Genomic DNA, 26,180 nt, shown 5'->3' on the forward strand with positions numbered 1-26,180 from the left:
CTGTGGGGGTGGGGGTAGTGGATAGCTGCAGCACCCAAACGGTACAGTGACCATTCACAGACCCTGAGGTGAGGGCGGCAGGCTGAGCCGGTGTCCCAGGCGCTCCTTTGTCCTGAGACCCCTGGCTGGTCACTTCTGGGCCAAGGCCAGCAGGGTGATGGCGAGCAGCCTCCTTGTGGGTCACACAGCCACAGCAGGTGGTTGGTGGTGCTTCTGTGTGCCAGGTACAGCGCTGAGCCCCAAAGGACACACTGCTGACGTGGTGGCCAGGCCCAGGGAGGTCACAGAGCAGGGCCTGGGAAGAGCCAGCCCCCTGCCCGGCTCCTGTGGGGGAGACCCAGCTTTGCAGCTCCTCACTCCACCTGTCTGGCCCAAGGATTCAGGGAAATACAACTGTTTATCTTCCTCCTTGATGTCACATAAATAACAGCTACCTCCGTGCTCTGCAGAAAAATCTCCCCTCCGTCCCCTGGACCTCTACGCTACTGTTTTCCACCTGTCCTGGCAACTCCTCACTCAGCAACCCTGCTACCTTTCCCACTCGCCTGCCTCAAAGGCGAATTTGCCCTCATTTTGTCCCAGCCCTGTCCCAGCCCTGTCCTGTGGGTCCAAGTCCTGTTGGCTCCCAGCCCCAGTCCTCTGGAAGCAGAGCCTTCTGGGTTAGTGTTGCCAGGAGCCTGGCCTCCAAGAGCAGCTGACGGAGGGGCCGTGCAGGGGAGCAGGTTAGTTTTTCTTTGTACAGGAGTTTTGAATAGTGGTACCTGGGTGTGCCTGGTATCTGAAAGAGGGCTAGGAGTGAGTGCAGTGTAGAGTGCTTGCAGGCACGCTCAAGGCCCTGGGTCCCAGGTCCAGTGTGGGGAGGCCAAGGGGGTTTCTTGGGTCTTTCACAGGGCTCTGCAGATTACAGCCCAAGCTGACCCCTGGGGCTTGTAAATGAAGTTTTATTGAACATGCCATAGGCTTAAGTACTGCCCATGGCTGTTTTCTTGCAGTAGAGACAGTGTCTTCTAAAGATTAAAGTATTTGCCACCTAGTGTTTTAAGATGTGTGCTCCTAGGTGTGGCTCTGTTTAAATTCCCGTCAGTGCCAGTCTTGGTGGTGCTGTAAGCCCAGCGCTTTGGAGGCTGGGACAGCCTAAGTTACATGGTGAGCTCAGGGCCAGCCTGGACTGCATGCCAAGGCCCTGTCTAAAAAACCAAAGAAGGAGTCAGGTCGGACCTGAGTTTTCAGTCTCTGCCCTTTCTGCCACCTTCTCCTTCATTGTTGTCATCCTTGTCTTTTTCATTTTTTTGGTACCAGGATTCAAATTCACACTTGCCAGACAGGAGCTGCACAGCTGAGTTGTATCCCCAGCCCTTCTATCTCTGAAAGTCGATACCAAAAGAACGTCTCTTGTGGTGACTAGGGGTGTTGTGGGTGTGAAGCAGAGAGTGCTGGCCCCGACTGCAGGGAGGAACTCTGTGGCCACGGTGTGTTTTCACTGTTTAAGAGCTGCCAGAACCCAGGGTCAGCGAGCTGGCACCATCCAGTGTGGATGGATGATCACAGGGAATGCCTTGCTGGTTACTTGCTGGTTACTTCTGCACACGAAATTCATGCAGAAGAGCCAGCCGCTCTCTAACTGTGCTGGTGCCCCCGACACAGCAGAGCAGCACTCCTGTCGTCAGGCCTGGGTTTGAGTGTGGTTGCTGTCACATAACCAGGAATTTATTGAGACCTGGGCTCTAACTGAGAACACAGCCCTCAGAACTTAGCACCTCAGCCCAGCCCTTTGTAGGTCCCTTTCACGTGGTGGCTGCTGGGACACAGAACGGATGTTCAGCCAGTATGGCCAGTAGGTAGGAAGCAGGTGGGACACCCCTGCTGGAGCACTCCCTTCGTGCAGCTTCCTGCGTGTGACCCTGTGACTTTCTCTATCAGCTCGGGACTGGCAGGGGTGGCCCATGTCCCCACTGCCCTCTAGTATTCAGGTTGACCTTGCATCTCGTGGACCGCTGTGTGCACACGTGAGGCTGACTGCTCTCCTGTCACCCAAAGCTCAGCATCGGCATCAGGTTTCTCTGGTCCCTTTTTGAGAGCCACAGCTGAGAGGGTAGCTTCTGCCTGGGACTCTGGCACAAGTGTGGGGTGAGCTGCAGCCCCCCCTGCAGCCGGGTGCTGCCCTCAGGGGGCAGGTGCTGCAGCTCTCCCAGGTCCAGGACACCCGACAGTCCCCTTTACTCTGGCTGTTCCAGCCAGTGTAGTGGGAGAGAGGAGGCGGGTCCTGTTTCAGAGGTAGACAGGCCTGGGTGTGTGTGCAGTCCTTCCATCTCCTGGCTCTTGGCTGGGACAGATGGCTGCTTCCCTTTATAAAGGAAGGCGTGGTGACACCCATCTCCTGAGATCACAGAGCTGGCAGTGAAATTGGGTGTGGAAGGTACTGAATGTCATACCTTAGTCAGAGTAAGTTCCTGAGACCTGGAAGGGAACCCCTACCCCATCATCTCCTTCATCTGCTGACTGGGCACCAGCACTGATGTTGTCCCTTATAACCTAATACCCGGCAGCTAGCCCTTTCACAGGGAAAGGGATAATTGGTGATTGCAGTGTGGCCCTTACGCCAGGCTATTACCCTGCAACTCCATCTCTAAGGAAGGTTTGAGGGTTTTTTTTTTTTTTTAATTTTTTAAAATTTTTAGACAGGGACTTATTACATAGTCCAAGCCAGTCTTATAAATGATTCAGGCTGGTCTTGAACTCACAATCTTCCTGTCTCAGTCTCTTGAGTGCTGGGATTACAGGCACACCTGGCTATAGATCTGCTTCCCAGCTGTGTGTGTAAGCACACACACACACACACACACACACACACACACACACACACAGTCTCTCCCCCGCCTTAGGCAGTCATTTGATTTTTAGCCCTTGCATAAGTCAGGATTGGACTTAAGCACACACATCTGAGGCCTGCCCTGATTCATAGGCATGTGTGCCCAGAGGCCCCTTGCACATGTGTGTGCACACCTTGCATGCCAGCTTGTTCCCCCACCGCCCATGTGGTTGTTTGCACAGCACAAACTACTGTTTACCTGTCTTGAACTCCGTGGGGCACCAGAGCTGCTTTGGGGGAAAAGGAGGAGATGGGGTGGGACTCTCCAGGGGCGTGCTAAAGCTAGCGACACACCCTCACGTTAGGGCCAAGTGTCAGGGCACAGGGTTAGTGCTTTGGCCAGAAGCCCAGTGTGAGTTGGTAGCCAGGTAGCCCCAAACTCCTTCCCAAGTCCCCACTTCAAGGCCCATGCAGGATGGAGCAAGTACAGTGCTGCACGATGAAGCCCTGCCAGGGCCCCAGGGTGTGCTAGGGGGCAGTGATGATTCCAGTCCCAGTCACTTGGGACCAAAGCTGTGTCTTACACCACTGCACACCCTGCCTTTGGTACCTGGCGCTGGAGTCCCCAAACCCGAAGAGCCTTTGTCCTCCGTGCTGCTCCCAGCCCCACCCCTAGGGGCTGGCCTGCTCCTGCTCCTGCCACCACTTTCCCTGGCTGCCTCTGTAGGGTGGGACTCATTCCACAGGCGCTTACAGGGACACAGACCTGCCCCTGCTGTTGAGTTCTGTCTGGGAAATGAGGGTCCTGCCATGCCCCCCAGTTCTGGGACCTTTTCTTTTCAGAGACTACAGTGACTGCCTGGAAACCATGACTAACGGGTCAATAATACCTCCTCCCTCCACCCTTGCTGTGGTGATTGAATCTAGAGCTTTAGCGCTGAGCCACATCCCCAGCCCTTTTTTATTTTTTATTTCAAAACAAGGGCTTGCTAAGTTGCCTAGTTGTCCAGGCTGGGCTCATACTTAATGCCCTCTGCCTCAGCCTCCTAGGGCACTGGGATTAAAAGCATGTGTCAGAGTGCCTGGCTTCCTGCGCTCTCAAGCAGGACACTGCATGTTGTGCGGACTCGTGCACAGATCATAGAAATCATTGGCCAGTGACAGGGCATTGTCTGATGGCCCAGAGCCTGCCCCCAGCTTCTTGTGTCATGATGGGCCTGTGCCCTCCTCTCCCTGCAGAGGTGCTGGGTGCAGAAATGCCGTGCAGGGCCTCACAAATGCACACACGCCTACACGCACATGCATGCACCCTACATGGACCCGAGTTTCTACCTGAGAGTGGATCTCTGTGACTGGACCCCCCCAACGCAGCCACCTCTTCACCTGCTGGGTGCTGGGGGCCAGGTGTGTTCACCCAGGAAGCACCTGGGGGCGTGAGTACAGCTGTCTGTTTCCTTGCCCACCTGGGCACTGTCTTCCTGCCACTCCCCTCATTGGTTATTTTCAGTGCAATAACTCACTTTTATCCCTTAGCCATAGCATTTGTGAAATTGAATCTATAAATACTGATTATGAGCTGGGCATAGTAGTGCATGCCCGTAATCCCAGCACTTGGGAGGCTGAGACAGGAGGATCACCTCAGGTTTGAAGCCAGCCTGGGTTACATAGTGAGTTAAAGGTTAGCTTGAACTACATAGCAAGACTGTATCTCTCAAAAAAAAAAAAAAAAAAAAATTGATAGTTAACATAGGTGTCCCCTCAGAGCCCAGGCACGGGACATGCTGAAGGCACCATGTGCAGGCCCCAGGCAGTGGACCAGCTCTGAGCCCCTGCTCTTGTTATTGTACTGTGTCTCAGCCTCAGAGGAAATTAACAGCCTGATGGCTCAGTTTCCCTCTTGTAACCACGTGGGTGATGGGACGTCCTTGGGCTCAGGCTGTGGCCATGACTCTGTCAGGCTGGTTTTGAACCCTGCAAGTGCCCAGCAGAAGCGGGGGCGGGCAAATGGTGGCCTGGGTGGTGCAGAGGTGGCCTGGGGAGAAACCTGCCAGAGTACTGGAATCACTGGATCTTGGGTTGGCAGAGTGAATGTGGCAGCACTCAGAAGTGACACACTCCTTCACCTGTGTGACCGCCCTTTGCCTGTCTGGCTCCGTCTACCTAGAGGATTGGGTTCTCGGGAACCGCAGAGATCATTGTTTGCGTTTGGGTAGAGAAAGGGAGGCCCAGTGAAGGGAAGATAACAGTGGGCGGCTGGGCCAGGACAGTGCCTGGTCTCTGCATTCTAGGTCCTCCCTCCCCCCCCTACCTCCCAGTCACTCATGGGACTAATGCTGTTTTGTTTGTTCATGGTGCTGGGGACTGAACCTGGTATGTGCTGCGAGCTGCTGTACCGCTGAGCTACACCCCTGCCTGCAGTCATTCTGGTACCTACTGTCAGTCCAGCCCTGTGCTGAGCAGTGCCAGGGACATGATGGTGACCAGGATAGTCTCAGAGCAGCACCCATCCCTAGATCATGATGTCCCAGTGGATGCGAATGGGACGCCGGATCTCTGAGGACTACAGGAGCCAGATGGGGAGTCTGAGCCCAGCTCAGGCAGTTAGGGAGGGCTTTCTGGAGTGGGGGGGCTGTTGGCACTGAGCGCCTGAAGGAGGGGCAGGCCAGAGGTTCTGAGTTCCAGGACTGCCATGAGGCTGGTCCCTGCAGGCGGTTCGGGAGCTAAGAGAGGTCAGCGATGGTAACTGCAGGCTGCGTCAGCCCATCCAGTGAGACTGAGCCAGCCCTGGCCCCACGAGGCCCTTCCCTGTGTCTGACCAGGGCCTTGGTTTTCAGCCCTCTACATCAGTAAATCCTGCAGTGATCTTCGAAGCTGAAAGAGAAAATAGGGTTACAGAGGATGCCAGTTAACATAGAGAGAGGTAAACACCTTTAAACTGGTAGTGTCTGCTCCTCTGAGGAGACACATCAAGTGGTTGGCTGTTGTGACAGTGCTGGCACCTGCTGTGCTCAGCGTGGTCAAGAGGCTTAGCCCCTCAAGTTCATAGACCCAGTTGGTTAATACCATGGCATGCATGGGTGTAGCTGGACCCCCGTCTCCCAATGGCTACTGCCCTGGCCAGCTTCTGTCCCCTGCAAAACCCTGGGTGACCAAGCAGGTGGGTCATTGTCAAGAGTGTCCCCCTCATCCTGCAGCATCTGGCCCCTCGGGGTGCTGCCAGTCCCCTGTGACTGCTCTTGAGGCTCCTGTAGCCCTGCCCTCTCCTTAGCCTCCGTGGAAGTCAGGGCCCTGCTGACCTCCCCAGCTCCACAATGGCACCTTTAACCCCGCACAGCAGCTGAGCCCCGCACCCTGCCAGCGGGACAGTAAGGAGAACTCTAGGCTAGATGTTGCCCTCTGTCCTCTGGCTGGCCGTGGGGGTCCACTGCTCCTTCCTTGAGCCTGCTTTCCTCCCCGAAAGTGGAGTAGGAGTGCTCGCCTGGTCTCTGGTAGATAGAAGAGATGACAGGAGGGCAGCAGGAAAGAGTGCCAAAGTGCTCTCTCTGGCTGTTCCCTGCATGCACCATCACCTCCATGCCATCCACTCTGGCACCCCAGGAAGAGTCTAAACTCCAGTAGCCAGAAACCAAGGGATGGGAATATAGCTCAACAGCACAATATAGGGTGGATCCAGAGTTCGAATCCCAGTTTGAAGAAAAGATGCATCCAGAAACTGAAAGCAGTACAGATGTCTATCAGCCAGTGAGTGGGTAAACAGAACGTGGTACCTTGTGCAATTGCTGACTAGCAGTGTGAAGAGACCAGGATGCAGAGTTACCACGCCCAACCAGAGAAGCCGGCCATGGGATGTCGTGGGAGCCACCCCTACCTGTCATCCAGTGATAGGCTGTCGCTTCCGTAGGACTGTTAGGGTTGGGTTCTTTCCTTTTGCATATTCTGCCAGGCATTGTCTATCACCCTGGGTGCTCCCAGGCCAGGCCAGCCATCTCCTTCTGCTTCGGAACCCCAGGTCAGGCCTGTCCCTGAGTGCTATGGGAACACTCAGCTGCAGAGGTTGTTTTGGGAGTGGGGAGTCAGAGACACATGGCATTGTACACCGGAAGCAGGGTTCAAATTCTGGCCGCACTGAACAGCTGTGTGGCCTTGGGCAAGTGTTGCTTCTCTCTGAGCTGTTTGTTCATGGGGCCAAAGTGCCAAATACCTGGTGTAAGCCTGCTCCTGTGGACATGGAATGTGCACGTCCCAGCACACACCTGTAATCTTAGCACTTGGAAGGCTAAGGCAGGAAGATTGCAAGGTTGAGGGTAGTCGACTGTGTTGGAAGACCCTGTCTAAAGAAAAAAAAAAAAGGTTTGGGGGCCCCAGCCCTTCTGGGGCTGCCCGTGTGGTAGAGAGTAAGCTGATAACTGAAGCCGTATGTGTTGTTTGTTAGCTGTGTGATTGTGGGGGTGGTGCTGATGTGGTTTGGGGGCACTTCCTGGAGGGCAGCGGTGCCCCAGGGAGCTTGGAGGGAGAATTGGGTTGGTCTGTGTATTGCTGGGTAAGGCGTGGGTTTGGGGAAGAGTGAGGAGTGACCGGCCTGGCCTTTACCTGCAGCCCAGAACGTGACGGTGGAGGAGGTGATCGGCGCCTATCGGCAGGCCTGCCAGAAACTCAGCTGCAGGCAGATCCCCAAGCTGCTCCGGCAGCTGCAGGTACGGTGGGGCTGGGGTGCTTCCATGACCGTCCGGAAATTAGGGTGAAGGAGAGATTCCCCTGTCTGCCAGCCGCCAAATTCTGATCCCCAAGCAGGTTTGTGATTCTCATAAATCTGAATTATAAAATGTATTCTTAAAAGCCGGATTTACCAAAGGAATAATACAGCTCCTGATTGTTAGAGACATAAAGGGCAAAGCCCATCATTTCTTGCCTGAGCCCCAGTGGGGACAGCATCGTGTGTGCATGAAGGGTTCTGCCACGGGTATCTACTCCCTCATGAGGCCTTCCAGAGCTTCCACAGTCCCCATTCAGGCCATGCTCCTGCAGCTAGCTCTGCTGTGTGCCACTGGTCTGTACCTGGGCTGGGGGAGGCCCCTGCGGGTCCCGAGGGCACTGCACTCCCAAGCCCAGGGACGAGGCTGCCTGGCTTGGCAGCTGTGGGTGAGGCTGGCTCAGGCCAGGCTGAGTGCCGCTGGCAAGGCTGGCCCTGGCCCTCAGCCCTGGGTGACATGGAGAATCCAGGGAACAGGGCCGAGGTGTGGGTCTGTGCCGGTGGTACTGTCCCTCCCTTCACTGACCACCTGCTGTGTGCCTAGTCAGGGGCACATCTCTCCCTGTCACCCTTCCTGCCCACACACCCCCCCACCTCCTCTGGCTGTGGCAAGTGGGCTTCTCTGTGGGCCCTGTAGTTCCTGAGAATCAGTGCTCTGGACCTTCACCTGGGGCTGCAGGTGGCCCCATTCCTTCAGGTCTTCCTGCCCCCCCCCCCATCCTGTTTCTGCTTTCACAGGAGTTCACAGACCTCGAGCACCGCATTGACTGCCTAGACCTGAAAGGTGGGTGTCTGTGGTTCTGGGCACCCCAGGGTGGTGAGCAGGGTGGGAGCTGGGAGGAAGGGGTTTTGGAGGGCCGTAGAGGCAGGGCCTCCCATCCTCCTTGGCCAGACCCCACATGCAGACCCAGATCCACACGGCCACTCTCCTCCCAGGGGAGAAGCTTGACTACAAGACCTGCGAGGCTCTGGAAGAGGTCTTCAAGAGGCTGCAGTTCAAGGTGGTGGACCTGGAACAGACGAACCTGGATGAAGATGTGAGCACTCCTGCTCCAGCCAGACCCAGGCTCCCGGGGCTCTCAGGTCCTCTGAGGTTTGGGTGGGCAGGGGGCCCTGCAGGAAGAAGGGATCCCAGACAAAGGCTGGCAGGAGGACAAGAGCAGGGCCTCTAAAGGAGGGACCTGTGGATGGCGACTTACATCCCCCAGCTCTTGGGAGGTTGAGGTAGGCGGATTGCTGTGAGTTGAAGGCCAAGTCAGTTTGCCAACACCTCTACTCAGGCCTTCAGGATTGACAGAGTGAGACCCTATTTCAAAAAGGCAAACCAAACCAAAAAGGACAAGAGGGAGCCATGTATGTGGCTAGAGGGGGTGGATATGCTTTGGGGCCCACCAGAGAGGGTAAGTGGGCAGTGCACAGAGAGGGGCCAACCTTCTTTGGAGCCCACTCTGGGGATCAGAGCACCTACAGGGCCGGGGAACATTTGGGAAGCCCTTCAGTTAGGGCCAGGTGTGGTCACCTCCCCAGACTGAGAGGTCCCTAAGAACGCAAGGTGCGTGGGAGTGGGGGAGAGATCCCCTGGGCCCCTGAGGAAGTGCTGGCAAGCCAGGGCTGGGGCCTGTGCAGGTCACACAGCACATCAGTCAGGACTCCTGCCAGGCATGGTCCAGCAAGCCTGTCATCCTGGGAGGCTGAGGTGGGAGGATCCCTGAGTCTCAGCCAGCCATGGCTACATTGTGAGACCCTACCTCAAAAAAACAGAGAAAAGCAGTCCAGACTCAGTGACAGACTGGCTTTGTCAGAGCAGGGACTCTTGTGGGCTAGAGCCACAGGCTGTGCCTGCTTGAGGCAGAGCTGACTCTGGAGCCACGGCTGCCACCGCTTGGCCTCCTTCCTGTGCCCCCTGCAGTGGTGCCCTCCCCCTTGAGGCTCACTCGCTTCCTGGAGCCCTGTGTGTCTTGGGGGGGTCCCACATGCCTCCCTGGGGCCTCCTCACCCTGAGGCTGAACCCCATGTCTGCCCCCAGGGTGCCTCAGCCCTGTTCGACATGATCGAGTACTATGAGTCGGCCACTCACCTCAACATCTCCTTCAACAAGCACATCGGCACGCGGGGTTGGCAGGCCGCTGCCCATATGATGCGGAAGGTGGGCATAGCAGCACATCCCAGGGTGCCCAGCTTTGGTCCGTATCCCTCCCCTTCTCTTCCCCGGGGTGGCTGTGGGTAGCAGCCCCATTTCCCCTCACTTTTGGGAAGGCTGGGCCCAGATGGGGATGCCCTGCTATGGCCTTGCTTCTCTCTGCAAGATGACTTTGCAGCAGGGCCTGGGGCTAGCAGGGAGGCCAGGCTGACCCACCCTGGCCCGGCCCACAGACCAGCTGCCTACAGTACCTGGATGCCCGCAACACACCCCTGCTGGACCACTCCGCGCCCTTCGTGGCCCGTGCCCTGCGCATCCGAAGCAGCCTGGCCGTGCTGCACCTGGAGAACGCCAGCCTATCAGGACGGCCGCTCATGCTGCTTGGTGAGCCCAGGCCTGGAGGTGCAGCCCGCCCTGTGGGGTGCCTGGCAGGGGCCAGGCCACTCACCCCGATGTTGACCCCGCAGCCACGGCCCTGAAGATGAACGTGAACCTGCGGGAGCTGTATCTGGCCGACAACAAGCTCAATGGCCTGCAGGACTCGGCGCAACTGGGCAACCTGCTCAAGTTCAACTGCTCCCTGCAGATCCTGGACCTGCGCAACAACCACGTGTTGGACTCCGGTGTGTGTGGTCCCACCGACACCTGGCCCTGGGCTGGTGGTGCTGGGGACCCGTGACCAGGGCTGGCCTCTGGGGCTCACGGCTCATAGGGAAGACAACACTGCCCTAGACAGTGACCAGCCTGAGCAGGCAAGGCTGGGCTAAGGAGCCTGGTGGGGCTGAGCGACTGTGGTGTCCTGCAGGGCTTCCTGGAGAAGACAGCTCGACTGACACCTTGGGGATACAGTGAGGTATTGCAGGAGTAGGCACACCTGAAGAGCACCTGAAGGAGAGGACATCATTGGGCTGTAGTCAGCTGGCAGCTGTGGGAGGGGTACAGGAAGGAAGGGCAATGGGAGGGACTGTCTGGCGGTGACCTGAGCAGAGCCAGTCCTTCTTAAAGCATGGGAAAATGCAGCAGCAGGTGCAAAGGCCCTGGGGCAAAGATGCACTTAGATGTTTGCTGCTTGCAGGGGAAGCCCCAGTGAGCCAGGGATGAGTGAGCTGAGAGAAGGAGAGGGGTTCACCTCTCCCATGCAGGAGACAGCCATCCACCTTTGGGCTGAATCCCCTGGCCTTCTGTGGAGAAAGGGTTCAAAGTTGCACTACAAGGCCACTGTCCCCTTCAGTCTAGACCCCACTCTAACACCCCCGTGCCCTGGCAGGTCTAGCTCAGGCCTTAGAGCAGGCATGGAGCAGAGAGAGGTGTAGACGAAAGTGAATTCCCAGTGTGCAGTGCACATGGAATGCTCCAGAGTCTGGGTAGTCTCATCTGGGACCTGCCCTGGGGTAGCTGGGGCAGGCCACCGGAGGGTGCACTCTGTAGTCCTGCCGGCTACAGACTGGACGCTGACCATAGACCTCTCCTAGGCCTGGCCTACATCTGCGAGGGCCTCAAGGAGCAGAGGAAGGGGCTGGTGACCCTGGTGCTGTGGAACAACCAGCTCACACACACAGGCATGGCTTTCCTGGGCATGACGCTGGTGAGTTGGCCCCCAGGCCTCTGCCACTCCAGCCCTCTACATAGCGGCCCACACCCTGGCTCCCATGGAGTGTGAAGCAGCCTAGCCAGCTGGTCTGCACTCAGCCTCTGTGCCCTGGTTTCAGCAGTTCCCTTTTTATCCAGTGTGATAGATGTTGTGCTGAAAGAGTTGCTGCTTTTGAAAGCCTTTAGTAAATTTTTATTTTTGTCGCAGAATATTGGTGTTTACTTATTTATGTGGTGCTTTGAGTTAGGGTCTCAGTATATAACTGGCCTTGCGCTCCCTGTGTAGCCCCTGCTGGCCCTACAATCAGGATCTTCCTTTCCTGGGCTCTCGCATGCTGGGGTGACAGCCCGTGCCGCTTAGCTTGACCTGATGTATATAGTGTGTAATCCCGGAGGACCCAGCACCTTGGTCAAGGGCCGTGCTTATGCCCGCCGCCAGCCCGGCCTCAGCGCAGAGCGGCAGGCCCTGCGAGGGCGGAGCCAGGATTCGGGGACCCTTGGAGAGCTGGGAGTAGATAGGGACAGGACACCGCGGAGACCCAAGTGTGCGAGCAGCCCAGCTGTTTGGCGCTGCTGTGGGTCAGGCTCACTGTGTAGTTCAGACTGGCCTTACTCCTGGGAATCCTTCTGCCTCAGCCTCCCAAGTGCCAGTGTTATGGGCACTGGCCACCATGCCAGGCTCCTGCCGGTGCCTGGACAGAAGCTGTCCCTCTGTGGGGGGAAGAGCGCACGGCTTTGGCTCTTCTGGCTCCCTTCCTGACTTGTCCTCCTGGGCTTTGCATCCCCTGGGGTCTGCCCCTCACCACGCAGCCACATACACAGAGCCTGGAGACGCTGAACCTGGGCCACAACCCCATCGGGAACGAGGGCGTGCGCAACCTCAAGAACGGGCTCATCGGCAACCGCAGCGTGCTGCGCCTGGGCCTGGCCTCCACCAAGCTCACCTGTGAGGGTAGGGCACGGTGCGGCGGGGCGTGGCCCAGGGCAGGGGTGGCCAGCTGGGCGCCTGCGTACTGCGTGGGGCTCCTGGCCAGCCCCTGCGGTCCCCCTCCCAGGCGCGGTGGCAGTGGCGGAGTTCATCGCCGAGAGCCCCCGCCTCCTGAGACTGGACCTGCGGGAAAACGAGATCAAGACTGGCGGGCTCATGGCGCTGTCCTTGGCTCTCAAGGTGAACCACTCCCTGCTGCGCCTAGACCTTGACCGGGAACCCAAGAAGGAGGCGGTGAGCCAGCGGGGGCTCCCTGCAGGGGGGAGGAGGGCTCTGGGGGGTTCTATGGGGCAGGGCCGCCGTGGCCTGCTGGAGCGCACGGCCCTAGCCCGTGCCACCCCACAGGTGAAGAGCTTCATAGAGACGCAGAAGGCGCTACTGGCCGAGATACAAAACGGCTGCAAGCGCAACTTCGTGCTGGTGCGGGAGCGGGAGGAGAAGGAGCAGCAGCTGCAGCTGTCGACCTCCATGCCCGAGATCACCGTCACTGCGCCACAGCCCCTGGAGTCTGGGGATGCGCCCCCTGCTGCAGCTCAGAATGGGGCCCCCAGCCCGGGGCTCGGCCCGGACTCGGACTCGGACTCGGTCTCGGACGGGGAGGAAGAGGAGGAGGAGGAGGATGGGCAGAGGAAAGATACCAGCAGTGGCCAGAGTCCCTCGGTGCCCTGTCCTGCCCTGGTGCCCCCTACAGACTCTCTCGGCCCTGGGGACAGGAGCCCTCCAGGCAGCCCCTCCTCTCCTACCGAGCAACGGATTTCCGTATCCAGCCCAGGCCGGGGTCACAAGGTGTTTGTGGTGACCCGAGTGGAGAGTCCACCTGAGAGGGCAGAGCCCCCTGCCCCCTCCAGCCTCGACTCCCCTCCCTCCCCACTCCTGCTCCCCACCCCGGTCCTCCCAACAGCCGAGGCCACTGGCACCCAGGATCCGGGGTCACCTCAGCCAGAGTCACCTCAGCCAGGCCCACCTCTGCCCAACGGCCTGAAGCCCGAGTTTGCTCTTGCACTGCCCCCAGAGCCACCGCCAGGGCCTGAGGTCAAGGGAGGCAGCTGTGGCCTGGAGCACGGTGAGAGGCCCGGCATGGCCGGGGCACAGCTGGCCATCTCCCTTGGAAACCAGCCCGGGAACGGGTGGGAGCAGGTGGGGTCTGGGCCTCGGTTTCCGCCCTGGGGCCAGGGGAGGGGGGCGAGGATGTGTGTGGTCTTGGGTCCCGCTGCTGCCCCACCTGATGAAGGCCACCCCGCAGAGCTGCACTGCCCGCAAGATGAGAAGGCACTGGAGGAGCTGCTTCTGGAGGCCAGTCAGGAGGCGGCGCAGGAGACACTGTGACACTGTAGGTGGCTGGGCTATGGGGCAGGGATGGCAGGGGTCCCTGCTCTGATGGCACCCCCTGTTTTCTGTCCCCACCAGTTCCTTTTTCCGGTTGGTCTTGGATGAGCTGAGGCCAGAGCCATGAGAACCTGCTCGCCCTCACCCCAGCCCTCCGGAGCCCAGGATGCCAGGCTGGGGCACCGAGGACCCTCCCCAGGAACACTACAGCCGCAAGGCTGCGGCATCTATTTATGTCTGACATTCGAAAACTCGGGGCTGGGGTTGACGCCAGGGGGAGGAGGGCGAGGAGGCCACAGAGCTGCTCTGGTTCTGGAGAGCCGGCCCGGCCTGCCCTGTCCTGCCAGAAGCAGGAGTCTGAGGTGGCGGGGTGGCCCCCTGGGCCCCACCCAGGACCAGGCAGGTGGCATGGGAGGGGCCACAAACAGTGCCACCATGGGTGCTGATGCCACACGCACTGGTGGCAGAAGCTGGCAGATGCGCCAGGTGGGGTGAGGGCCGGGCGGGTGGGGCTGGGTGCAAAGGATCAGAGCTTTCTTTCTCTTAAGTGCAATAAATCTATCAGGGAGCTGGGGCAGCAGCCGAGGGTGCCTGAGGACCTTCTGCCCAGGCCATCGAGGCTGTGCCCTGGGAGGCACTACAACCACGGGCGGGCGGGCGGGTGGGCGAGGGGACCGGCGGTGCGGCTCTGTTCACACCTTTTCTAATAAACTGGGCTGGGTTCACCACTCACCCCTCTCTGCTTTGTCTGGCCTTGGGCGTCCCTGTGGGGTGAGATGGGTGGAGCACCTGAAGGTCAGTACGGGGGGGGGGGGGGGGCAAAAGAAAACCAGAAAGTGAAATAGTGCAGGAACTGGCCAGCATGCATGTGGCATTTGTGAACACCCAGCCCCAGGGTCCTGAGCTCAGGCCCAGGCAGGATAGGAGCGCCACCCTGTGGTCAAGGCAGGCCCCTCCTGCACTCCTTTCCTGTGTGATTGGGTCACTCACACCACCCTGGCATCTGTCACAAGCACCTTTCTGGCTAGAGGTGTCCTCACTGTCCCTAGGTCAGCCATGTTAGAACTTCCACTTATTACCAGCCAGGGGCACTGTCCATCCCATTCATGTCCCAAGCAGTTGAGAGGCACCCACACGGTCAGCCTGACTTCTCCTTCTGAGCTCTGGGCCACTTGTCCCTTGTCTGTGACCTTGTGGGGCTTGGGGTCCCTCTTAAGCTGCCCTGGTTCCAGTCCTGGTGTGAGGAGGCACTGAGGACTGGGTCCTTGTTCTGCTTGGGCTCGGAGAGTCAAGTCCCAGCCCTGTCAGGCTTCAGCTGGCGCCTGTGAGCCTAACCCTAAAGCCCTGGGCTGTGGCCTGAGCAGTGGTACGGTGCTCACCTGTGCCCTGGCTGCCCCCTGCTGGTGGGCACAGAGTTTGTACCCTGTGGTGCCTGTGAGGGGCTGAGGGCCTCTTCTAGCCTCTTCCCTGTCCTTCCTTGCACTGTTTAGCTTGGGGTGACCAACAGGGCCCTTCTCACAGTCATAGAAAATGCTCGTGTCCTAACCCCCAGTATTTTTAGGGTGTACTAGCAGGATGGCCCTAAGTTGATCCACTGGTGTGCTCACAGAGGGGACTTGGGCCTGGGTGTAGCTGGGTGGTACGGAACCTCCCTAGCACGCATAAGCTCTAGGTTCCATCCCATCACCAGGTCTGGTAGGGAGATGACTGCAGCCAGGTAGGGTAGCATAAGCATAATCCCAGTTACTGAGGAGGCTGAGGCAAGAGGATTACTTGAGCCCAGGAGTTTAAGATCTGCTTGTGCAGTATCTTGAGACTGTCATTCACTTACATGGGAAGGGACACCAGGAGCCATCAGGAGAAGACAGGATGGATTGACGCAATTACAATCCATGTGTCATCAGCTGTGCCCCACAAGCCAGGAAGGGCAAAAAAAAGGGGGGGTGGGGATCTCAGTGGTGAAGCCTTGGAGCCGCTACACCTGTGTGCCAGGAAACGTGCTGTTGTGAGCCTCACCTGTGGGAGAACTGTGATCATAGCCCGGGGTTTCCTTCTCTTTCCCCTTCAGCCACCCTGATAGCACCCGGTTTGCTCTGTCTTGGCAGGGAGTCACTGCTGGACACTGCCCCACGTCCCCAAGACCTCTCCATCCTGACTGGCACCACTGATTGTCACCCTTGCAGGCACAAAGTGACTCATGGGCCCAGCTTCCCCAAGTGCTTATTTATTGTCACCTGGGTTGACATCCCTGCCCCCTTGGTGGGTGGGGGGACACAACACCACAATGCCAGTCAGTATAGTCACGTGGGAATTCACAGATGCACACTGTCATAACACAAAACACCAGAACACAGCAGACACCACACGAGATACCCGCACACTCCTGGCTGCCATGGCAAAGGCGCGGTCACCTGCAGCACCTGTCAAAGGGTGGTGAATTCCTGCAGAAGCTCCACACCCAGGGGAGCATGGGCCCTGGTGGGCATGGCCACCTCAGCCCCAGGAGCCCCCTGACATCCTGCTCCTGTTTTATAGTCTCCCGAACACCAGCTTTAGCAGAGCCTTGTGACAAGAAGGGTGACAGACTGGCCACTGCTGGGGACCATCCAACAGCAACTGCAGGCCCCGGGCAGCTGTGACCTGGGGCCTGCTCCCCCAGAGCCCGCTTCCTGAAGCCAGCACTGGGCCATGAGAAACGAGCCCACCTCAAACTAGCCTGACAAAGCCAAAGGGGACAGCCGTGTGCCAACCCCAGCACAGCCATGGCCACACCAACAGATGCAGCCACGAGGCCCATGTCCTGGGGGCTTCAATCCTTGGGCAGGCTCCCCTTAGATTGGAGGCCTGACCCCAGCAGGCCCACACTCATTCCAGCAGCTGGGCCTCTGTCCCTGATAGTTACTGGGGTTCTGACCTGTTAGCCACACACACTGTCACCTGAAGGGCAGGCCAGGCCTGAGAGGGAAGGCAGATGGGGCCAGCGCCCCCGTCCTGAGCCCTGGGCTGGCCTGAGGGAGGCACCTTCACAGAGCTCTCTGGGCTCTGGTCTCCTGGGGACTGACCTGGAAGTCATGCCCTTGGCTTCTGGTCCCCACTGCTTCCTGATGGGGCCAAGAACCCTAGAGGCCCGTGTGTGGGGCTGTTTGCCAGATAAAGACTTAGGAACTTGGGCATGAGGCCATTCCCACTGCTGGAAGAGGCGGGTGAGGAGCAAGCTGGCAGCACCCAGCCCAGCCCTAACAAGCCCAGCCGCTGGCTCAGACTCTGTCCTGGAGTGTCTCAATCACTAGTCCTCATGAAGGGGCTGATCAGGTGACTTCAGTGTCAGTGGCCAGCCTATGGCACTAAGCAGCCCTACTGTGACCCCAGGGGCACTCCTGGACAGTTACTCTTGGGGTGACAGTGCCACCATCCTGCATAGCGAGGGTGGAGCAACCTTGTGAAGTCAGTGGGTGCGGCACCTGGAAATGCCACAGAAGACAGGCAAGGTCACAGGGACAAGGACCCAGATTCCCCGAGGCCTGGCACTCCTGTTTGCCTGAGTCAACCTGCCCTTTATCTCCTCTGCTTCGCCCACCGCCCCCGCAGCTCTCCTGCGAACCAGATGCCAGCTTTGGCTGCCAGTGCATGCCTCAGAGGCCTGGCTCCTGCGGAAGAAGTGGGCAGGGCAGGGCAGGCCAGGTGCCCAGTCCTCACCAAGCCAGGGAGCCAGGACGTCCGTGTCCACTGGAGGGCTTTGCACACCATTTATTGCACTTGAGCCCTGGCTTCCTCAGGGCACCTTTCCTCCCTGCTGGGAGGCACTGGCACTGCAGCCAGAGCGACCTGGGGTGTGTGGCCCCTACGCCCTCGAGGGGACAGTGGACGGCTTGCTGCCCCACTAGGTTCATCCATCCAGAGTGAGGTGGCTCAGGCTGCCGGCCTCGGCTTGCCCTCATGGGCCCGGTCCAGGGGGTGGTGGTTTTCAGTTGTTTGCTGTGCCACAGGGCCTCTCGGGGATGCCCCCATGGTGGTGGTAGTGGCTCTGCGGGCAGCAAAAGGTGCATCTTGGGCAGGGGACTTGGGCGGGCTGGGTGGTTTGAGTGCGCTGATCGCCCGGATGAGCCCCATGCGGCGGCGGATGGAGTGGTCCAGGTTAACAGTGCAGCGCAGCAGGCACTGCGCCTCGGCCACAGTGAAGGGGAAGTCGGAGCCCAGGAAGCGTTCAAAGAGCTCAGGGTCGCCATCCAGGTCCAGCACGTTCTGCAGAGCCTTGGTCATGCTGTGCAGCTCGTGGCTGTTGTCGCAGAAAACGTCCCAGAGACGCGCGCTGGCCTGGGGCTCGCCGCCTGCCTGCTGTTTGTCCTCCAGGCACTGCAGCACCCAGCTGAGGCGGCAGGGCCACTGGTTGGCGAGCACGACCCACGCCACGGCCTGGCGCGGCGTGGGGCCCACGACGTTGGCCTGCTGCTGCTGCTGCAGCAGGCGCACGGTGATGGGTACCGTGTTGACGATGCGCCGCATGGACACCACGTTATCGGGCACAAACTCGTACAGGCAGTCGTGTTCGTTGTGCAGGCAGAAGAGCGCCTCCTGGATGCGACGCGATGCCTCGGCGTCGATGCGGCCCTGCGTGCGCTCGGCCTCCGCCTGCGTCTCCACGGCCAGCAGCTGCGCGCCCTCGCTGGCCTGGCTCTCGGCCTGCCGCAGCTTGCGCGTGATCTCGCGGAAGAGCAGGTCATCGCGACTCTGCACGGCGTCATGCAGGAACTGCAGCTTGGTGCGGCGGCCCATGATGGGCACGGAGAAGGGCAGTGTGACCGTGCGGTTGAGGAAGAGGTAGCCGTTGTCCGCCGTGCCCTTCATGTTGCCGGCGCTCTCCAGGCAGGCAGCCAGGATACTGGGATCCACGACCAGGATGAAGATGAAGGGCGCATGGCTGTCAGACAGCAGCGTGTTGATGGCATTGAGCACGCCCACCACGCGCTCTGGGTAGCACGTGTCCAGCCCCGTGACCTCGAGCACCACGCGCAGCCGGCGCCGCTGGTAGATCTCCAGGAAGCACAGGAAGTCGGTGAGCAGCTCCACCTCCTTCTTCACCTCGCACATGAAGCCCAGCTGGCTGCCGAACTTCTCGCGCGTCACCAGCCGTTCGATCTTCTTGCGCTGGCTCACAAACAGGTGCTTGCCCACCGAGTACACAGCCATGAGCAGCCCGGAGCCAGACAGTGTGGTGGCCGCGCCGCCGAATATCTTGAGCAAGCTGCCACTGGAGGCTGTGCGGTTAGCGCCGCCGGCGGCTGTGTGGCTGGGGCCGCCGAGGGACAGGTAGAGCAGACCCACGCCCAGGGCCAGCGCCGCCAGCAGCGCCAGCAGCGCCAGGCACACGCGGCGCCGGCAGTGCCACTCGCGCTGGCACAATCCTGGCGACGTGGCTGGCTTGTTGCCCAGCACGGAGTACACACTGAAGGGCAGCGCACCATAGTGGTGGCGGATGCCCTCGCAGAGCGTGGTCACCAGCCCGGCCCACAGCTTGTCCGTGCCTGCGTACTGCCAGGCGCTGAAGCGGATGAAGAGGAACTGCACGTTCTTGCGCCGCAGGTGCACCTCGGTGATGATGGGCTGCAGGAACACCAGGTACCACAGCAGCCGCGGGTAGCCCCAGCCTCGCACCTGCCGCGGCTGCCACTGCACGCGCTGCAGCTCCTCCAGCTCGCGCTGCGTCGCCTCCTGCTGCATGAGCACTGCGGGGGGAGGGGGGAGGAGCGCAGGGGAAGGCCGTGTGAATGGCCAAGGTGGGCGGGAATGGGAGTGGTCAAAAAATAAGAGCAGCTCTGAGTGGGCGCTCCTGGAGGAGGCCTGGGGGCTGCGCGGTACTTCACCTGTGCCACAAACAGCCCTACGGAGCGGGGAGCAGGTTAAGAACGCAGGGGAGCAGAGGCTTGCACCACAAGCCCTGCGAAGGCCAGACTGGGGGTCAAAGCAGAAGCAGCTCTTTAGAGCAGAGAGAATGAGAGGAGACAGAGGGCATTAGATCCAGGACAGGGGCAGGGGTGGGCCTGCCTGGCCAGGGCACTGACGGGACCTGAGAAGGCTCTAAGAACAGGGCCCAAGGGAACCTAATGAATGAATGAAAGAAGCTGGGTCCTAGCCCTGGTCTGCTTTCCTGGTTCACTGCTCCTCAGGCACAGATCGCATGGTGCTGCCGCCTCCAGGGAGCCCTCCTTGATGTCAGGCCAGCTCAGGGGCCCTCAGCCCTCCCCAGGCTGGGTCTAAGGACAAGTCTTTCTTCCCTGCTGGACAGTGCTGATTACCTGGGTCACCCGTGTCCCCTGGTTCCCAAGTAGGTGCTGTATAGAACTGGAAGGAGGGGGTAGGAACTCTGGCAATCTTTTCCCCTGACCTGGCCCCACAGGGGCAGATCTGGGCCCCCCAGAGTAGATGCCCCCTAACAGCTAGCTCAGGCAAACAGAGGAATCACGAGCCGCTCTGGCCTCCCTCGGGCCTAGCTCTGAGCAAGCCATGCCCCTGCACCAGGTGGGGGGCCTCGTCCCTGTGGCAGTGTCTGCAGGGCGTCCTGGCAGTGCCAGGCAGGAGCTTCTCCCCAGGGTGCTGGGGAGCACAGGGGGCTCCTAAGCGAAGGAAAACCAGAGAACCAGTCTCAATTTTAGGAGGATCCTTTGGAGTAGATTCCATGGTGAAGGAGAGGACAGGGAGGGCATGAGACCTGGTTGTGACCAGGCAAGACCAGGCAGAGGGCATGGGTATGGGTCACTGCTGCGTTATGGATGGGGCAGGCTGGTCTCTGTGGGATGTTTCTTTTTTTTTTGGCACAATGTCTCAGGCCAGGGATAGAGCTCAATGGCACAGCACCCACCTGGCATGTGCAAGGTCCTGAGTTTGATCCCAGGTACCAAAAAAAAAAAAAAAAAGAAAAAGAAAGAAAGAAAGAAAAAAAGAAAAAAAAAAGACAGTCTTGTTACATAATCCAGGCAGGCCTTGAACTCACGGTGATGTCCTGCCTCAGCCTCCTGAGTGCTGGGATGACAGGCATGAATGGAACATGGCTGTGGACCATTTCATGTCCCCCCACCCACCCTCACACCCACAGATCCTCACTGGTGATCTTGTCCAGCATCATGTGCAGTCGACAGCCGAAGGGGGCATAGAAACCCACGGTCACGGGGACGGGCACGTGGCAGAGAGTCTTGGCCAGACAGCTGCAGTAGACGTCATCCTCCGTCAGGATGTCTGGGGTTGGGTTGGGGAAACTGAGTCAGTGAGGTTGGCCAGGAACCACCCTCCCTCCTCCCCTTGCTCTCCAAGCCCTGCCTTTGGCCATCCCTGCACCAGCATCTTCCCAGCAGTGACTCAGGTCAAAGCCAATGAGGGAGGTCTCTGTGGCCACCCGCCTTCCACCCCAGGGTCACATGTGGCCTTTTGGAGGGTCTGACCAGGCCCCCAGGGCCTGTAGTAATCTGGCTGTCCTAGTCCAGATCCCTGGGCTTGCCCAGCCACTAGCCCATGGCTCCACGGGGGAAAAGCTTATGGATCTTTCTCGGGTCCCTCAGAAGTCCCTATTTGCACCGGCTGCCACCCACCCGGCATGCCTGGCACCAAATAAGTGTGCCCAGAAGACCACAGGCTTTTCTCTACTTCCTGTCCACACTGTAACTGACCTCTCTGCCAGCCAGGGCCCCATGCCCGCAAGTCAGTGATCCCACCCTCATCCAAACTGGGCTTCCAGTCCTTGCCCTCCCCCTTCCTCTGCAGGACCCAGGAAGTGACACCTCCAAGAGGCTCAGTCCCTTCCTCTGAAGACACTAGGGGGCGTGGATGTCAAAGGGCTTGGTTGGGCCCTTGGTCAAGAGCAACGCCATGGTCATTTAAGGTACAGACCACTGGCCCCGAGGGGCTCCGCAAGCACTGGAGTCCACTCTGCAGAGGGCTCCTGGCCCCCATGCCTAACTTCCTGGACCTGGAATTTGGGTGTTAAAAGGTAGCATTCAGTCGTGGTGGCCAAGCCAGCGTCACGGCAGCACGTACGTGGCAACACAACACCCACTATGGGAGAAACCTGGGGAGCTGGACTCCTTCCTCTGTAGGACTTGGACCGGGGCTGGAGGCAGAGCCGGAAGGCAGATTTAGGACAAGTTCAGTCAAGGCGATGGTGGCCAGGCCGGACCCAGTCCTGGTTCTGCCTGATCAATGGGTGATGTCACCTCATGCACCCTCTATTTTCCTGTGTGTGAAATGGGGCATCCTGGCCCCAAGGCTCTGGTGACAAGGTCATGCCCAACCCAGACCTCAAAACAGCTGCACATCCTCATGTCTGCAGTCACCACCCTGGTCAGGTCACGCTGCAGTGGCCCTGGCCTCACTCGAAGTCCTGGCCTCCTGGTGGCCCTAGGAGAAGTTGCCGAGGGCCTCTGCCTCACCGGCCCTGCTGCACAGGGTGTACTCAGCTGTCACCTTTGGGAGGCCCCAAACCCTATACCTGCTCTGTCTCCCTGCTTTATTTTCCCCAGGGAGGTTGTGACACACTTTTAAACTCTCCTGTTCATCCTGTTTCCTGTCGCTGTCCTGCATCCCATGTACCCTGTTCCCCACTGTGCCCTAGACAGTGCCTGGCATGCACTTCAGTGGTGGTCAGGACCTTGTCACTGGCCACCTGTACACATGAGGGTGGTGCCCTCCGCACCAGAAGCCCTCTCCTTGCCCCTGCTGCTCCCTACCTCTCGTGGCAGCTCCACACAGGGCCTGTCTCCCCCACGCCAGGCTGCCCCATGTCCTCGTACCACCCTGCCCAGCCAGGGGTGGGGGACTGGGAAGAGAAAGCAGAGCCCAGGTTCCATGAGGTAGAGGGGGGCAGGAGGGAAGCCCTTGCTGCCCAGCACAGGCCTGGCCTGGAAGCCATGGACCCCGACAGGTGGACAGGGCAGGCAGGGGCAGGGGGCAGAGTGAAGGATGGGGAGGGAGCCTGGAGGTGCCAGCCAGGGAGCAAGAAGCCCAGGCAGAAGCAAGGCAGGAGCCAGGCAGAGCCCCCGAGAAGGCCTGGCTGAGCACCGGTGCCGAAGGAGGTGAAGGAGCCGCAGGCTGCCGGGGCGGGCAGGGGCCGGGCACTGGTGGGCTCGCTGGGCTCCAGGCGGGTGCGGGCTGTGGAGAGCAGCTCGGGGCTGCTGCTGGTCGTGGTGGGTGCTGTGGCGGGTGCTGCAGAGGGCATAGGGAGTGGCTGGGGGGCGCTGGCTGGTCTCGTGGGGGCAGCGGCAGTTGTGGGCGGCCCTTTCTGGGCCCTGTGAACCAGGCTGAGCCGCTGCCGCACAGGGCTGGGAGGTGGGAGCTGGGGCTGCCGCTGCTTCTGCTGCTGTAGGACGGGGACCTTGGGGCCCCGGTGCCAGCCACTGCCACAGCCCCGGTGGCTGTAGTAGGCCTGCTGCCAGTGTGACTGGGGGGACAGCCGACAGGGCCCATGGGCTCGAGGGGCCGCTGGGTCCTGGCGCCACTGGTGACAGCATCCTGGAAAGAAGGAAGTAGGGTGACTGGGCCTGGGCCCCCAACCCTGGGCACTGGCACAAACCAGGAGAGTCCAGCTGGTCCTGAAAAGCCAGGGGGACCCAGGGCGGGTCTCCACGGGTGGGAGGGGTGCTGAGAGTAATCCCCAGAGAAGTGACCTGGCTGAGCCAGAGCAGCCAGAGTGACAGGTGGGGACAGCCAGCTTCAGGAGGGAGGGGCGGGCCCTGTCGGGGCTCAGGAGGGTGCTGATTCAGTCAGCCCCAGTGGGAGGTAACTGTCCTAACTCATTCAGAGACTCCATGGGAGCTCCCCTCCTCTTCTATACCACTCCCAAAGGTCAGGGGGCTACCCCTGCTAACAGTGCCAGATGGCTGACCCATCTGCAGAGCAGCTTTCTGCCTTTGACTCCGGGATCTGTGCCAGCCTCTTGGGCCTCACCATACCAAGAACTCTACACTCAGCCGTACCAGCTGATGGTGGGGACAAACTCCAGTAGTCCCAATGCTGGGAGGCTGAGGCAGGAAGATCCCTCGAGCTCAGGAGTTTGAGGCCAGCCTGGGCAACATAGCCAGGCTCCATTTCAAACATGAAACAAAACATAAGGTGGCTGTGGTGGCACAAGCCAGTTATCCTAGCCTTCTGGGAGGCTGAAGTTCAAGCCCAGCCTGAGGAATTTAGTGACTTGATGAGACCCTATCTCAAAGTGAAAAAGAAGGAAAAAAAAAAAAAAAAGATAAAAAGGCCGGGGGATGTAGCTCTGTATGAAGCTCTGGGTTCAGTCCCCAGCACTAATCAATCAACTGACAAAAAAAAAAAAAAAAAAAAAAAAAATCATCCCCAAACAATAAAAGCCTCTTCAGAGGGCGCTGGCAGCATCCACTCAATGGTGCTCCCCACTTCCTTTCTCCTGCCATGACCCTACACCCCAGAGCCTTACCTTTTTTGTGCCCTAACTCTGGATCCAGGCAGCAGGATTCGGTGGGGTTCTGGGCTCTCTTGGCGTAGTGGGCGCTGTAGTGCTTCTGCATGGCGGGTGGCAGCCTCGGGCGCCTGCTCCTGGGCGAGGGATACAGTGAGCCGACTGCCCTGTGAAGTGGCTGCGCGCTGAGCTCGGGGTCGCTGCCAGCCTGCCTCAGGACGGCCCTCTGCGGCCGTGGTTAGGTCCCATGTTCCAGGATGGGGGCCCAGGTGGGAGAGGTGGGCACAGCACACAGGAGGATGGAGAGGGCTTGGCCCTGGGGGGGACAGAGGTGAGGCAGACAGCGGGAAGAAGCAGGGGGGCCCAGTAGCATTAGGAGACGAGGCCGGGGACGTGGGGGCTGATGCGGTTGAGTTGGGAAGCAGCCAGGACACCCAGGGTGACTGGTACCTGTGAAGGCTGAATTGAGAGGGAAATGGGGAAGAGAAACCGGGGAGCAGTGAAACTGTGGGGGTCATCTGGGGAGCGGCTCCCTGAATGCAGTGTGGCAGGCACAGGGGCTCTGGCAAGCAGAGGCAGGAAGGGTGCTTCCGCCCGGCAGGGGCAGGTGAAGGTGGGGTGGCAGGCCCCAGGGTGATGAGGGTGAGGGGCCCTGCCTGCTACCTCCCACCCCGGTCCCTGGACTTACCTGGTGGCAGCCTCGAGGCCCCAGCTCCCTGCCCGTGGCCAAGCTGCCTGGCCAGCCCCAGGACAGGACTGTCTGTCGCGCAAGCCCAACTGGTGCCCAAGCACCGCCCGCCTGACCGGTTTGCCCGCCTGTCCCCGCCCCTCCCAGCAGCAGCCTATCCTGCTGCTCTCTAGGACTTGGCACTCCGGTGCCACAGTGCACCCCAGGAGTGGGATGGGGCCGGGGCTCACACAGACCTGGGCACTCCTGGTGGGGGCAGTGGGCAGGGATGGGGGGACGAGTCTCAGGGAGGACACACTGCTGTTTCAGTTGCCGGTTCCTCCCCAGCCCAGCTGTGTGACCTTGGGCTAGTGACTTCACCGCTCTGGGCCTTGGCTTCCTCATTGCTGAGTGGGCCTGGCTGGCATCTTCTTGAGGTTATCAGGAGGTATCACTGAGCCCACGTCGTGGCCCTTAGCAATGGCGGATGCTACCTGTGGCGGCCTGCTGACCCACTTAGAGAGGCACAGATGCAGGCACAGCTCCGTGACCCCCTGCCTCCTCACCACCACTTTACAGATGTGACACCCTCTTTACAGATGAAGAAACGGGGCCAGAGCTGGGTAGCTACCCAGAGGCACAGCAGGGACTTGAGAACAGGTGGCGCTTGTGTCCCTAGGCTCGGCTTCCTGCCTGCTCCCACCTCGCCAAGGTGGTACTGGAGGGGGCCCTCTGCTCCCTAGAGCCATCTCCCTGCAGTGGCTTGGGGGCAGAGGGTGCGGGCCTTCCCCAGGGAGTTGCTGGTCGGTGCTGTCCCCTGCCTCTGGGGTTCTTCCCAGGCAGTCACGCTGCCCCTGCTCCAAGGGCCTGGCCCCTTCCTCCTCCAGCGAGTTGTTTCCTCTCATTCTCAGAAGGCCTCTTCTTCCCTCCCCTTCCCTAGAAGCTGCCTGCCCATCCCCAACATTCCCACCTAGGATGCAGGGGTAGCGTGTGTCCGTGCCTGCACCGTGGCTGAAACTTGGGCAGCATGGGGCCTCCCAGGGCAGGCACGGAAGGGCGAGGTGGTTCTGGGGTCAGCAGAGGAGGATGGCTGCTGAAGGCCGAGGGGCACGGGTCAGCTGTGTGGGCTGGGCCAGGTATCCAGGGTGCTTGAGCCACTAGGGTTCTCCAGCTGGGGACCTTCCCTCATGCCCTGGGGTCTCACCCCAGCCTTTACTGCTCTGAGGCTGTGTGCTTACCTGCAGCAGGAGTCCGGGCACCAGTCTAGGTGTGCAGTGGCTCCAGATGCTGCAAACAGGCTGAGGTGGCAGGGTAAACCAGGAGGCTGGCAATGCCCAGGGACCAGCCAGGTCATCGTCGTGGGTCTGACTTGTGTCCTCAAGGCCTCAGGTGCAGGATGTTGAGTACCCGGTGGGGGTGGGGCATGAGGGTGTCAGAGCTCCCCCAGAGAGAAGCTGCGCTCCTGTACCCCGCTGGGCAGAGGGCAGCCCCAGACTTGC

At 59.9% G+C, this 26,180-nt stretch overlaps 2 protein-coding genes across 6 annotated transcripts in view; one reads left to right on the plus strand and one right to left on the minus strand.

The window, feature by feature from the left end:
• The window catches only part of Ppp1r37 (protein phosphatase 1 regulatory subunit 37), a 36,257-nt gene extending 22,403 nt beyond the window's left edge, over positions 1–13,854 (plus strand). The window contains exons 2-13 of the mRNA XM_063252852.1: positions 7,406–7,503; positions 8,298–8,343; positions 8,496–8,596; positions 9,586–9,705; positions 9,933–10,083; positions 10,167–10,322; positions 11,172–11,284; positions 12,100–12,241; positions 12,345–12,511; positions 12,623–13,340; positions 13,521–13,607; positions 13,685–13,854. Coding sequence (XP_063108922.1) covers positions 7,406–7,503; positions 8,298–8,343; positions 8,496–8,596; positions 9,586–9,705; positions 9,933–10,083; positions 10,167–10,322; positions 11,172–11,284; positions 12,100–12,241; positions 12,345–12,511; positions 12,623–13,340; positions 13,521–13,603 — 1,895 coding nt within the window. The 3' untranslated portion in view covers positions 13,604–13,607; positions 13,685–13,854. The remainder of the gene's footprint in view (positions 1–7,405; positions 7,504–8,297; positions 8,344–8,495; positions 8,597–9,585; positions 9,706–9,932; positions 10,084–10,166; positions 10,323–11,171; positions 11,285–12,099; positions 12,242–12,344; positions 12,512–12,622; positions 13,341–13,520; positions 13,608–13,684) is intronic.
• Positions 13,855–15,811: 1,957 nt separating this feature from the next.
• Positions 15,812–26,176, minus strand: Nkpd1 (NTPase KAP family P-loop domain containing 1). Of its 5 annotated transcripts, none has more exons than XM_063252867.1 (5): positions 25,920–26,176; positions 24,033–24,151; positions 22,649–23,098; positions 20,702–20,833; positions 15,812–19,326 (listed from the first exon to the last, which is right to left on the minus strand). In XM_063252867.1, the coding sequence occupies exons 1-5, from the start codon at positions 26,033–26,035 to the stop codon at positions 17,513–17,515; spliced, it is 2,631 nt and encodes an 876-aa protein (XP_063108937.1). In that variant the 5' UTR covers positions 26,036–26,176; the 3' UTR covers positions 15,812–17,512. The 5 variants fall into 5 exon arrangements, with proteins under 5 accessions (XP_063108937.1, XP_023418579.1, XP_063108938.1 ...); XM_023562811.2 differs by having other exon boundaries at positions 24,703–26,176; XM_063252868.1 differs by lacking the exon at positions 22,649–23,098 and having other exon boundaries at positions 24,703–26,176.
• Between the last annotated feature and the right edge of the window lie 4 nt (positions 26,177–26,180).

The sequence above is a fragment of the Cavia porcellus genome, unplaced genomic scaffold (genome assembly GCF_034190915.1).
Source record: "Cavia porcellus strain 051 isolate PalLab524CR breed Dunkin Hartley unplaced genomic scaffold, mCavPor4.1 scaffold_7, whole genome shotgun sequence".
NCBI classification, from domain to species: domain Eukaryota; kingdom Metazoa; phylum Chordata; class Mammalia; order Rodentia; family Caviidae; genus Cavia; species Cavia porcellus.

Excerpts from the sequence above, each read along its gene's own strand:
- Nkpd1 (XM_063252865.1), bottom strand. The coding sequence starts at position 23,053 with ATGGGCCCTGTCGGCTGTCCCCCCAGTCACACTGGCAGCAGGCCTACT. Across the intron at positions 20,834-22,317 it reads GTGTGGAGCTGCCACGAGAG|ACATCCTGACGGAGGATGAC; the intron begins GTAGGGAGCAGC and ends ACCCAACCCCAG. Across the intron at positions 19,327-20,701 it reads GATGCTGGACAAGATCACCA|TGCTCATGCAGCAGGAGGCG; the intron begins GTGAGGATCTGT and ends CTCCCCCCGCAG.